This window comes from Lytechinus pictus, chromosome 2 (genome assembly GCF_037042905.1).
Source record: "Lytechinus pictus isolate F3 Inbred chromosome 2, Lp3.0, whole genome shotgun sequence".
Classification (NCBI taxonomy): Eukaryota; Metazoa; Echinodermata; class Echinoidea; order Temnopleuroida; family Toxopneustidae; genus Lytechinus; species Lytechinus pictus.
The window spans coordinates 21,890,613-21,905,561 of record NC_087246.1 but is presented as its reverse complement, the minus strand read 5'-3'; the positions used below and the strand labels follow the sequence as shown (position 1 = coordinate 21,905,561).

Below are 14,949 nucleotides of genomic sequence, written 5' to 3'. Positions count from 1 at the left end.
AGTACACGACTTGGCAATGCTTTATGGGGGATTTTTAATCAAGGGATCGCTCATATTGTGACTTATCGATTTCCCTTCGATTATCCAGAACAATGAATGATCTATGCAACGGGATGCTGTATGAAATATAGATATTGAATTATGAGCAGCTTTAAAACGATATAATGTAGTATATCGAAATCTTACGGGTAATTATAGTAATTACGCAGTCACTGGTGACTGTTTCTTTCCCTGCTGCGTGCTTTCATTTTGGAATAACACCGTCGATAAAATGACATCGCAGTCGCAGAAGTGCGTTTATTAATCGAGAACGGAATACACAATTTGGCGTTATGGATGAAGGGAGTATTGACAATTCCAAAGAAGGACACATGAATATATCGACAAGAAGTGATAAAAAACGTGAGTAGATCTATCATTTTTAACATTTTTTTCTTAATGTCATTGAAAAACAGTTGTATAGTTTCAAGTTGTCTCCTATTGCACAGAGGGGCTACGTTGATATGCAAAGTCAGGTTATTGCGCTTTTGATATATATGTAGATGTATGAAATATAGAATGCCTTAAAATCATCATGCATAGATTGTTAAAAAGAAAAATAAATAAAGACACATTTGAAATAAATAAAAGATGGAATGTTATTGTTTCCCCCTTAAAAAAGCTCGATCATGACATTAGCCAGTGTATCGGAGGCAAATCAGATATTAATCATGTTTTTAAAGGATGACCAGTTTCTATAAACTAGGATTCTCATTAACAATTTCCACTCCAATTTTTCAACAACAAAAAAAGTATATAATTGTTGATACCAATGATGAACATAGAATCAGTAATCAAATATATTTTCATATTCATGATCATCCCATCAAATGTGTTTTTGTTAAACGTGACTGTTTGGTTATTGACACTGGCGTAAATCCCGGGGGGGATGGGGGGGATATATCCCCCCCACTTTTCGAGGAGGGGGGGATGGCCTGTACAATCATCCCCCCCACTTTTTACGAAAGAAATTTAAAAAAAATCACAAGAGATAATTGTTTTATTGGTGAAAATTCTTCCTAAAATACCGCTTAACAAATAAAACAATATTATTGAATCATAAAATGCAAATAAAGAGCCAGTTCACCATTTCCAAACGAAATACTTATGTCCTTATTATAACATTGAAGAGAAACCCCCGTTTCTTCCAATTCATCAATGTCTTTGGGAAGGGATTAAGATGGAATGTCAAAAAATTTTGAATGTAATCTCTAATAAAACCATTAAACCATCATGGGGTAAAAAGATAATAATATTGGAGGGGTATTTGCCATATGGACATACAGTGGCGTAACTACGGGGGGGGGGGCATGGGAGGCACATGCTCCCCCCATCGGCTGACAAAAAAACCCCGGGGAAATGGGGAAAAAGATAAAAGAGGGAGAAAGGAAAAGAAACGTAGTGGGAAAGAAGAAAGTATTATTCATTATAATGTTATATTATATTATAATTATGTTATGTTACATTACATAAGAAACATTTTTATCATAACTTTATTAAACATAATTTGCCCAGGGCCTACGTCTTCATTATTCCTGGTGCTCGCATTGTCTGTTCAACGAGATATATAATCCTGTTGTACTAAAACATCCCGTTTTTCAAGTCAATATAAACCAAATATATTTCCTAGCACTTGAGTTATCATTGTTTTATGTAGTGACATAGGCCTATGCTTCTTTTACATGACTCAAAAAGTGATTGCCCCATGTTAAGGTCTTCGTATATATAAAAACATTTCCTGTCCGTGATTACGTTCGCATTAGTGGATTGGTGAGATATGTCTGCTCTTCATGAATTCCTAAAATCAGTCCTTAAAATGTCCCTTTTTCTGATCTGAATATCAAAAATTTTCAGCTCGCGCTTCGCACTCGCCTCATTTGGTTAATGAAATACGTATGGTCCAAGTTAATTCCTACAAAGAAACCTTAGAATGCCCCACTTCAGGTCTGAATTATCTAACTTATCTAAATTTTCTGCTCGCGCTTCACGCTCGCAATATTTGATTAGTGAGATGCGTATGATAATCATGATTGCAATGACTACAAAAAGTGTTTCATGTGTTCAGATGTAATTCTACTAAAATCAGCAAGCGCTTGGCACTCGCATTAGATGACTATGGTGAGATATGCATACTCTTAATGGATTCCTAAAATATATTCCCTAAAATCTCGCTGTTTGGGGTCAAAATATACGAAAATTTCAGCTCGCGCTTCGCGCTCGCATTGTTAAGCGAGACAGGTAACTATCATGATTACGCAAATTTGATTGTAATGTCCCTTTTTAGGTGTGAATATTAAAAAAAATCAGCTCGCGCTTCGCGCTCGCATAATTTGATCAGTGAGATACATATCCGTTCAATGACATTGTCCTTAAAATGTCTCTATTAGGTCAGAATAACTAGCAACTGAGCGCGATTCGCGCGCTCACTCAGTGATTCAAAGATTTTGCTGGTGCCCCCACAATGCCGTGACCCACGGTACGCCACTGTGGACATATCAATTACAATTCCTTGCATATATAAAAACATGATTGCAAAAAAAATGCCAAAATATTTCAGTCATCCCCCCCACCCCTCAACACGGATTTACGCCAGTGGTTATTGACATCCATTGAAGATTGTTTCAAATATATGCATATCGACCATTTCCATATTCCATACATCGTTATTGTATATACATGTAGAAAACTAAGCGTCGACCGACTAGTGTACAAGTGTTGTCATACACCGAATGCCTTTATCTTAATTACCCTCATGGTCACCTGGCCATTGTGTGAAGCTGCCCCTCTGTCCAAAGCTAATCAATGATAAACGATAAATTAATATGATCAATAATATCAGAATTGCCTGACAACTATATATACAGGGAAGATGAGAGTTGAAAACGTATAGGGTAATGTACGTAGACCCATATAAACTATACCGGTACGTTTGTGATGAATAATATGTTGGCAATTCCAAACTAGGTTACCATCTTCTTCTTCTTCTTCTTCTTCTTCTTCTTCGTAGTAGTAGTAGTAGTAGTAGTAGTAGTAGTAGTAATAGTAGTAGTAGTAGTAGTAGTAGTAGTAGTAGTAGTAGTAGTAGTAATAGTAGTAGTAGTAGTATAGTAGTAATAGTAGTAGTAGTAGTAGTAGTAGAAGTAGTAGTATAGTAGTAGTAGTAATAGTAGTAGTAGTAGTAGTAGTAATAGTAGTAGTAGTAGTAGTAGTAGTAGTAGTAGTAGTAGTAGTAGTAGTAGTAGTAGTAGTAGTAGTAGTAGTAGTAGTAGTATAGTAGTAGTAGTAGAAGTAGAAGTAGTAGTAGTAGTAGTAGTAGTAGTAGTAGTAGTAGTAGTAGTAGTAGTAGTAGTAGTAGTAGTAGTAATAGTAGTAGTAGTAGTAGTAGTAGTAGAAGTAGTAGTATAGTAGTAGTAGTAGTAGTAGTAGTAGTAGTAGTAATAGTAGTAGTAGTAGTAGTAGTAGTAGTAGTAGTAGTAGTAGTAGTAGTAGTAGTAGTAGTAGTAGTAGTAGTAGTAGTAGTAGTAGTAGTAGTAGTAGTAGTCTTCGTATTTGTAATTCCAGTGTTTCTTATGAATAATGTCGTTAAAGAGTTATAGATGAAATTAATAAGACTATTATGATAACTAAAAATGCATCTACGTTGGGGTATCTGAGGAGCTGTATTTTCAGATTCGACTGGAACTAATACTCTACAGGGCCATGAATTAAAAGAAGTACCTATATGTATATATGATAATGAAGAACGGATGACTTTTCAATTGCACGCAATCAGTTTCACAATAATATTCAGTCCCGATATTCGGTATAAACAATAGCGATGTAAATACTAAAATAGCGTGAATTAGACAGGAACCCAACCAATTTATTTGTGTATTTTTCAAAGATGAATATGCCTACTGAGTATTTTTATTGTCAATTCTCAACGTTTTTTTCCAAAAAATAAATGACTCTCGTGAGCTTAATGAGATTGGTTTAGAAAATTGGACTATAAAAGCGACCCAGTTATCTGGTAACAGTTCCGGTGATACGATATTTCTCCAACCGTATATGAATTCATTCATCTAAATATGTGCATGCAGCGTGACAAACCTAATTCTGGATTTAATTTAATGGATTGATATTTGTATACTTGGTCCTTATAATTGAAACACACAATTTCCTGTCCACTTTCAGTAATCAATTATCCATTGACAAATTGATGTAGTAATAGATCGTTGCGATGGAGTGTTCCCCTAATGAATAGGCTACTCATAAATTGGTTAGTATTATTGACTTTCTTTGCCATATATACGCGTTGCTATGCAAATCACAAAGAAGACTGTGTCTAATTGTAAATGGCATGCGGACATCATGGGAATCACATCTACACTCACTGGCGGATCCAGGGGGGGGGGGGGTACAGCCGACCCGTGCACCCCCCCCCCTCCCCCCGTTGAGAGGTAGTTTAAATTTGTGATGCAAAAATGCCGTTAAAACAGGAGTGCGCCCCCCTTTCGAAAGTGAAGACCTTTTTTTTTTTGCTTGTCAATTTTTTTCGTGGACGAAATCACCTTAATTTTTTTAATTTTTGGTTGAAAACTCTATTTTTTTTTTTTTGGGGGGGGGGGGCTTATCAAATTTTTCCTGGGAAAAATGTACCCCCCCCCCCCTTTCGAAAAATCCTGGATCCACCCATGCACCTTTAATTATGAGTGTCTTCATACAGCTAATGGATTTCTATTACGCAATACTTAAAGCCTTAGGATTACATGTATATATCTTTTTGTTATTATTTTTTATAAAGGTGCTGAAAATGACTTGCTTCGTTTGGGCTGTTTCATAAAATATTTTCCAAGAGTATTTGTTTGTTTGTAAGGCGCTGTGATACAGCTAATGTGAAGACTATAAAAGAGCATTATATATAAATACCAATATTGTATTGTATTGTTATAAAAATCATCAAACATCAAGAATTATTTGATTTTTTTTTCTCGTAGGACTACTGTTGAATGATTAATATAAGAGTGAATATTTTGTTTGTTTATATTTTTCAGGATTCCTAAAGGAATTAGCAGATGAGGTAAGTTCGTTTAGTAGCCTCCTTTCGTTTCTTACTAAAAAGATAATAAAAAGATACTGACTAAGAATATTAGAAATGGCCAACGCAGTATGAAAGCGTTATTTGATGAAATTACAAATGAAAGTGCAAAACTAACGTAGTATATGAACCAACTGGAAATAAGGATTTCATACAACGAAAATATAATATATTTTCGTTGTATAAAATCCATTGTTATGTTTTGGTGACTTGGCATATAAATCATTCTATTGTTCCCTTTTCAATTCAGGTCATATTAATATGTCAACATAATTTGTATGTTTTATGCCAATTATCAACACTGTAGCATTAATGGGTGTTCGGGATGACTGGACCTCTAAATAAATCACAAATATTATATATTGGGTGAAAGTCTTGGTCTTTCATGCAATTTTATCAACAAGATTGTTCAATATTTTAATTAATACACGGAACGGCAGGGGTGGGGGACACGTACGTCGATCCCTCCTTCGTACATTGATTTCGAATCATGATAATTGGATACGTATATTACACAACGGTTGTTCTTGACATTAGATCTTGAGAGAGGCTACGACCTGGCATGTAAGAAATAGAAATGTTTCATACTGGATTCCATATATTCAAAGCAGATATTTACGAGGATGGCCGGGGAGTTTTCAGGTCGAAAAAAAAAATCAGCTTGCATTCCTGAACTGGTGATATATATATTCTATTTATGGATAACTGCGAACTGTCTTTAACTGTCTTTTTGCAGGCCATTTATTTCAGCTCGCGCTTCGCGCTCGCGGGTATTTTTATACTCAGGCCATATGAAATACATTATCTTGTTTTTAAGAATGAAAATTTAATTAGGACTAACCCCTATTACAAAAGAAAAAAAACATTTGGGCAGCCGCGACGGATAAACTTTGAATGAAAATATTTTTGCCCCTCCCCATATTTATCATAGCTAGAACTGTCCCTTGGTATGAAGGGAAAAAATGTGACTAAGGAGAATGAGGATCTCTCGCATGACAGGTCTCCGGACGTCGGTAATCGGTACCGATATTTGTCGGTAATCAGGGCTCCCACCCCCCACTGGAAAAGTCCTAGCGACGCCCCTGCCCCCATATACGGCACAATAGAAAATATCTTCATCAAATTATGTTTTGTTTGTCCATGTTTTTTGTCTGATGAAAATAATTACATACCCTTAATCAAATGTAAAGGTTTTATGAACTAGCTAAAACTGAGAAAGGATTCGAATTAGAAAATATGAGTATGAGTCTACGGTATTGACTGAAAATATAATTAACTCTCATCCACTTGAGAAAGAAACATAACAATTATGATGATCAAGGTAAAGAGATTGCCTTCATAAATCAATATGATTGTTCTTTATGTCAACCGAACGTGCTTTGAAGGATAACTCACTAAAGTTTGTTCTTTCCTGATCATCAGCCATTGTTATTCCATGTCAAACACTATTTTTTCAACACAGTAGCCAGGTGAAGCCATGCAATGTCTATAATCATTGGTGAAGCTCCCAGGGTGGTTATAGGGGACGGTGGGTCACCCTTTATTGACAAAAATTAAATGTGAGGTGATGATGGGAAATGAAAGAGAGCAATGTTTGTTTGTTTGTTTTTTCTTTTAAAAACGTATCGTTACACCTTTTGGTTTTTTTTGCAGCTGTATACGAGAATTTTACTCCATATTCACATGTCTTACTTCAAAGGCCGTACGCAGATTTAAATAGAATGAAAAAAAAAATATCCGTCAAATGTTCGAAATAAGGTAGTATAATAAAGTGATGGGCAAAGAGATCGAGGTGGATTTTTCTCATTTATGGTTGAAAGGGAAGAACTTGGTACAAACTAGTACCTATTTTTTTTTTACATAGAAAGGTATATTTAAACATTTATGGGGTGCCACTTCCCCTTACCCCCAATGCGTATGGCTATGAATCCATAAAAAACACACACATATAGACGCCAAACCTTGCCCTATTATTGAATGAATCCGAGTTTACCTAGATCTACTACGATTGGTGATCACTTCAACCCACCTCTTTGATGACGTCACGCAGACTTCAAGCACTGATTTTTGAACTGCCAAACAATATAACAATAGCAGCATCCCATCCAGAGGGGCGCACAATCGACCCCATGGGGTACAGTTTGTCATTTCTTACACCCATACAGGTGCAATATTTGTTACCCCGGACGAAGAGAGGGTGTGATATTGTACCCCTCTTGATGCCAAATCAGTGCCAAGTGAATGAACTTGATTGGAAAAGCAATTGAACCAGTTTTTCTGTTATGCAGTTTGGACTGTTATGAAACTGTACGACGTGCATTTGAAGGTGTTTTTTTAAAGCTCAATAATAAAAGTGGTCCTATAATAGCATTCCAATATTTAAACAAAGTCAAAATAGTAAAAATGTATGGCAAATCCGTCGTGAAAAATTTAAAAAGCAGAAAAAGGCCAGATAAATTTGCGAAATTTTGGTTTACGGTCAATTAGGCCCAACTTAACATATTTCCATGATGTCACTTGCAAACGGCATGTCGCGTACAGTAAATTGATTCATTTGATTAGATTCACTTATTTGATTATGATAAATGTATATATATTTTTTCAACGGTACTTATGACATGTATGATTGTGTCTGAATTATATATTCAATGCACAGATAAAAGCTAATAGATACTTTCTGACAAAATGTCAGTTTATATAACTATAATATGTTGGCCTATGTCTATGGTGGTGTACAATATAAATGGCGTCATTAAATTAACTTGAATATCTTATAAACTTTTATTCGTTGTTAAATGCTCACTGATAGGCTTCCATTAATATATTTCTATTCTTCTTTGGAACAATTCCAAACAGTACACTGCAAAAACTCCGTTGTTGATTTAACACCAGCCCGGAATCTTTATATGTCCACACCAGACAAGTGTTAAACAACACCAGTTTCGTTTTGGTCTAACACCAGAAAGGTGTTTATACAACACCAATTAGTATTAAAACAGCATCGGTTTGATTCCAAACTGGTGTTGTTTCAATACTTCTCTGGTGTGGACATATATAAATTCCGGGCTGGTGTTAAATCAACACCAGAGTTTTTGCAGTGTAATCTCTAGCAAACTAATCAAATCATTTTTTAGGATATCATGGTTCTAATTTATACCAAATTATTATATTGTTATAATGCTTTGATTTAGATGTTATAATGGAAATCAAATTATTATCGATCAATATTAATCTAGTAATCTCCCATTAATCAAACAGTCGGCTCGAACAATAAAAATTCGCATTGTAAATCAACCGACCAAGCAAGCATTCTGTCCATCAATCAATAAATTAATTGATACAGGCTACCTTCGAAATCATATGCTATATATGAACATGAAATTGGGCCCATTATATCTCTTACATGCCTTTACACATATACGATCTTGAAACATTCTCATAATTTACTATTTGAACTTCAATGTTGTATATACATCCGATGTTGAAACGATTTCCAAATACATAATCATCTCTAATATACCATTCTTAGTTGACCTATAACATTTCTAGAAGGGGGAGCATACGGACGTAGATTCATCGATTAAATAATTCCGAACCTCTGATCTGTATTTTGATAAGAGGTGAAGAGTGTATGATGAAATTATTTGCCTCCATAAACATTGCCACATGAGGTACGGAGGAAGGGATGCGGAAAAATAAGGGAAATGGAGAGGAAGACTTGGGAGGAAAAGGGGGAGGGGTGATGGGAGCTAAGGACAGAGGCATAATGAGGCAAAATCATACTTGATTTTAGATACGTTGCGTTTAAGGTGAGAAAATTGAGCGAGTAAAGCGAGCAAACCCTAAAATCAATAAGTTTGATATCAATGATTTCTTTTGTAACAAGTCTAAAGTTGAAATGCTTAAATGGCCAAATTTTATAGGATATTCAATGGAAATTATGATGCTGAAATGCTCTTAACGTACAAATCCCAATTAAATGATTTTGTCGGGGAGGGGGTAAAACGCCCTACGGAAAGATGCGAGTGATTAGGTTGTGAAACTATCGAAAAGGGATGGGTTATTAACTTGTATCTCCTTGACATCGAATAAAGCAACCATTTCCCAATATTTATCGTCATTTTTATTTCTTTTAGACAGGGGTGGGGACCAGTACCACTAGCGTACCAAATGCAGGGGACGTGTCCCTGCCCCCCCCCCCCTTGACGAGTCACAACTGATACAGGGGACCTTTTTTGTCAATTTTTTCTGGTAAGAAATCCTTTATTTGCGGTTGAAGACCTTTTTTTTTTTCGCGGACAAACTTTCCTCCAAAAATTCGCCCCCCTTCTGGAAAATCCTAGGTACGCCAGTGACCAGTACTCATGCACGGGGAAAATGTACGGGGATGTGATCCTTATATTTTTCGAAAAGACCAATTAAACATGGATTACATTTGGTGCTGGAAATTTCCCTAAATATTAAACACAAATGGTGTTTTTGTGTACTTAAACAAAATTTGATTATGTCATCCTCTTTTCTACAATACATAGTTCTCTCAGGTAGAGCCCTATTAAACAACACTTTTTTCTGTTATGAAATGATCTTTGGATATATGGGAATTGGAATACGGAGGAATTGTCATTTTTCACGGTCGACCTTGATATGGAATATTGTGATAATCATCACGTTAATGATTATATAAACAGGTCGAGACTCCAGGCAACATCTTTACGCTCTCGAAAGAAGAGAAGACAGCGAGGCTCTTCCATCTGAGGTACAGCACCAGAGAAGATGTTTATTATCGCTATGGTCGAAAGGAACCTGCCCTCAAGGGGTGGAAAGAGGGCGCTTTCACTGTCGTCAATATGCAGCGATACCACGCCAACAAGGGGCCTCAAGTCGGAGAGTGGGTAAGAGTGAGAAGAGTGACGTGCTAGATTTAGTTCTCTGGGAGGGGCGGTGGCAAGGGCATGGGGAAGGGCTTGATATTTTCTTTCCGATCAGGGATTCATAGATAAAGATATGAAATCTGAGATTTCAGGGGGAAAAGGGGGGTGATGTGGATAAACTTTAACAGAAGAATTTAAAAAGGACATGAAGAGTTTACTCTCTTGACCAGGCAGTGTTGTCCCGCTGGTGGGGGTGGGGCGATTGCCCCCCCTTTTCTGAACAACTTTCATTCATTATGACATCAGTGCAAGAGAAGTTATCCATATCACCAACTCTTTAGTATAATCAAGTTTTATCAATTTTCTCGCCAGACCTATTTGACAAGGAGACCCAGGCACTCCAGTGGATCTATCAGCTGGTTATTGGATCTGACCCAATCTGGCCTAGTGGTAGACCAGGTCTATGCTCTTACCTACAGTCGGACCCTCTCTGGTGGAAACATCAACTATGATATGAGACGTCCGGATTGTCTACCAAGCAAGAAGCATAATAACGGTATTCTTCATTATACTTTCCCCCTCTATGCATGTCCGTCCTCCATCTGCCCAAGTGCACCCTCAACATGAAAATTCCCTGGGGAAAAGGCAGAACCATGATTTCATTATGAGGAGGGGAAGCAAGGATATATGAAAAAAAAGGCTTCACATCTCCTTCTCCCAGGGGTGACAGGACCTATCACCCCTATCAATAGGAATTATGGTTATAATTTCTGATTTAATATTCTTGAGAGAAATAGAGGACAATTATAGATTTTTTCAGATTGAAGAAATGTCTCAGGATGATGACTCTGTCTCATATACATATATTCACTTTTTAAAGCCAAGCTGATTTTTAAATAATGTAACTGCACACTGTGGAGGAAACCACATGAAGTCACAAACATCCGAATTGAGGAATGTTCAACATTTTTTTAAAAGGACACGGAATAAAAGGCAAGTCTAGACAAATATAATATAAAGAGGAAACCTTACAAAATCTTTGAAGCGCGGAGTATAATTTTTTTTCTTGTCTATAGAAAGTCATATAAATGGTCTGATCTTTGCTGCATACTTGGATGGTGGCTTACACAAACGTGAGAGGGCGCAAACCCAACTTTTCTTCCAAGATTGTCTTGAAGATCCAGATGGCTTCCCATTTGATCTCCTCATTACACTGAAGGTAAATCAGGAAAATATTGGTTTTCTTTTTAATTTGTCAAGGAAATACTTTACTATATATGTTTTTACAAGATAGTCACATAATAACTTCAAATAGCATTTTTTCTGTAACAAGGCGTGTTCAAGGCTTTTGTGAAGAGAAGGAAATCATTACCACAATGGCGTCAAGTAAGTGGTGCACTAGTACTATTCTACAAGTAATTTTTAAACAAATATACTAATGTAATTTCATATACATTATAATCGTAAATCTCTTGTCCTTGACGGTACTTGGCATTTCGAAAGTACTTCACTTGGTTTTCACTAGGTTTTGTTTTACGTCAGATCTGACAAAAATTATAAAAAAATCTTCTTCATTGTAAAGACTGTCTCAAAGCATTTATTTGCCACTACTAAGGACTTGAACTCGGTTTTAAAGCAAATATTGAGAGATGCTTTGTGCGACATTCAAACATATGATAAGCACTGTGCTACTTGTGTTTCTACCTCAAAAGCCATCAGATCAACAAGAACTTAAAACAAACAAGCCATCCAGGAATCAAGGATCCCTACAGCCACTGTTCTTTCCTCCAAGACCTCGTAACGTGCCTTCTAAACCAACAAGTTGTACGTGTGGCCGCAGGACTCACAGAGAACATCAGATCTGCGCTTCCATTGCAGACTTTAGGGACACAGCAGGATGTTATGAACAGGACGAAAGGGATATCATCGCTTCGGAAAAGCTAGAAAAGAGTAGGACGAAGATAACGCCAGAGAGTGTAGACTCCTGCTCTATGACCAAAGACAGTGGATCTGTGTTGCCTACAGAAGCAGATAAGACAATCCTTGAAGCTATATCTGCAAATCCACCTAAGGGTAATGGGGGAATCGCTTTTGATCAGAGCAATAGAGGCAGCCAATCAAAAAGAACAGTGAGTTTACAAAATTTAGAAACGTCAAAGCGTCACGACGAGGCAATATCAAGAAAGACCTCTGGGACATCCACAGCTTGGGAACACCCTGTCATTGACCAAGAAAACCTGGTGAGTTCAAGTATTCCTCAATCAATGTCATAGAATTAAAATAGCTATCAGGTCTTCAGAGGATTTCATGAAGCTCTTTGACTTTTCTAACTTGACTTGACATTACCAGGCTGGAATATATTTTGCTATATCGAGATGAGGGCAACAAAACTTTTACATTATTTCAAACGATTTAAGTCAAAAAACAGCACTGCCCTCAAATATGTAGTAAAAATAGTAGCTGTATATTTTAATTTTCAATTTGATCAAATGCAGTTACAGTAAACTTGCAATCAATGGTAACCACCATGTAAATGGGGTACTAGTAAAAAAACAAGATATTAGAAAATTGACCTCAAATATTGCACAATCTTTTTCCATATAGCATTGCAGAAATATGAAAAAGAAAATATCCCATGTGATGTAAAATATCTGGGAAACATATCTATCACAGTTCACAAATACTATGCTCAAATACCCAACATATATATATAATTGGAATTCTTGAATGCATGAAGATCTATTACCTCAATCATATATATCAGATGATGATGATGGTGATGAATGCCGCTTTCTCGTTTTTCTACTAGGATATCGGAATAACAGTGAGGATAAAGTTGCAGGAGGAAAATTTCCAGTCAGCAGAAAAGCAGAGATTAAAACCAATATCATTCCACTCACCAATACCTGAACCTCATTCAATCTTTATACCAAGATGAAATCTTGCAATACTATTAATGAGATATAAAATCTAATGGTAGTTATCTGAATCTTTTCCTGAATACCCATGATAAATTTGATTTCTTTCTTTCTTTCTCAGGTTGGGAGAAGACAGAAGTCCAGATGTGTCATTTTATGACAAATGGGCCTACAAACTCGCACAGGAAGACTGGTCAGATCATCAAAGACTCATTTGCCATGGATCACTCAAAACATTCTCCACTCCTTGGGGGATATGTAGGGACATAATGATATAATAACTATCAGCTTATCAGTAATGATGAAAGACATTGAAATTTTGAGTAGACAATGGATGACAATCTGAAAGCTGGCAAGATGTTCCTAAACCCGTGCTTACTCTGGACCATCACGTCATCATATACTAACCTTTCATGAATACAGCTGTCCTACAAAAGATGAATTCAACTACAAGTAAATCTGTCCCAGTGAAGTCCTTTGGAACCATAGATATCTGGGCCCCATCTTACAAAGAGTTATGATTGATCCAATCAATCTAAACTATATTGAAATCCATCAGTTCTACAGAAAATTAGCACAATGTTCTTTGTAAACAAAGAGAACGGTGAATTTTCAAGAAAACATTGAATGCATGAATATACATCAATATTTTGAATAAACATACATAATAGATGTTGACGTTGCTGGCCGTCCATAGTTGTGATTGATTGGATCAATCGCAACTCTTTGTAAGACGGGGCCCAGTTCTCCTCTCAGGAAAAATTTTAACTAAACGATGTGAATAACACGTTTGCATATTCTGATCTGAATTTTTTTTTTTGAATTGTGTGTGTGTATGACTCGTAAAAGTTCCATTCCAGGAGGGTTTACCGACTACTGTATCTTTAAATAAAGGGGGCAGTATTCAAGATGGTCAAGTTATGCAATCACACTGCCGACCCTTCACAGAGCATTTGGGTTCATATGCTGAACCATATGTGGATTTAAGAGGTGGGAACTGTTAATTAAGGTAAAAACAATTCACAATTGTGACTGACAATTGTTTCTCGATTTAGGAGTTTGCACAGTGAAATTCCTCCAGTATGCATTCCTCCAATATGCAAAATTTGCTGAGACTATACTTTTCATCTAGTATTGTTACAGAAATGATCTAGCTTGATTAGACTTTTACATGAATTTCTAAATGAAACCCGGCCAATTTTTAGCAGGTATTCCAGGTTTACCTCATGAGTGCTTCAATTTGTGGTGATAGTGTTGAGTGCCAATTCAGCTTGTAAATCACCTTTTCATTTTGGTAAATACTCTATAAGCACCTGTCACTTTTCCTCTCCATTATGATATCATATAAGCTTGTGTGTCCTGAAACTATCATGGTGCGGATGGTATTAGATAAAAACATATTTTAGTGGATGTATTTTTTACAATTTTCCAAGAACATTCATTCTTTTTATTGGGTGCCCAAAGAAAATAAGAATATTGGACACATATATATATCCACTTATCAAGAATGGATGGCATAGAAATTTTAGGATATGATCCTTGCATGTTACTTTCTAATATAAAATGACCAACTTTGAAAGTTCAAAGGGACCTTTTGTATAAAAAAAAATGATGATACAGAGAGAGGGTGCTAGATAAGAAATTCAAAATTCATACTTTCACAAAGAATCAATGGCTGAAAATATAGTCACCAACTCCTACACTTATTGTGAGATTCTTATTCTAGATGATAGAGTATAATCATGCCATTGACCCTTTACCAAGAAAGCTTTAGATGGGCTTTCATAGTGACATCTAGCTGTCATGACTAGAGCCTGCCGGGCCTGGAGACTACAGAGTGGTCAGTCTGGTCATACAATTGATAGACAGAGCATTTTTGGCTGGTGAGCACTTCCCTGACAGAGCAGTGTCCATCTGTTATAATCCAATCATTCTCACTGGCTCTAGGAATCATTGCACAAAAATTACTAATATGGGAACCAACCGTCCAATAATGACTACCATATGAGTCTAAAGTCAATCAGAATCAAGTATTTAAAGTTCC

The 14,949-nt window shown here is 36.3% G+C and overlaps 1 protein-coding gene across 1 annotated transcript; it reads left to right on the top strand.

The window, feature by feature from the left end:
- Nucleotides 1–14,754, top strand: LOC129283041 (uncharacterized). Its single transcript, XM_064113124.1, has 7 exons — nucleotides 1–402; nucleotides 5,073–5,098; nucleotides 9,805–10,008; nucleotides 10,360–10,543; nucleotides 11,064–11,206; nucleotides 11,700–12,227; nucleotides 13,027–14,754. The coding sequence occupies exons 1-7, from the start codon at nucleotides 333–335 to the stop codon at nucleotides 13,063–13,065; spliced, it is 1,194 nt and encodes a 397-aa protein (XP_063969194.1). The 5' UTR covers nucleotides 1–332; the 3' UTR covers nucleotides 13,066–14,754.
- The last annotated feature ends 195 nt before the right edge of the window (nucleotides 14,755–14,949 follow it).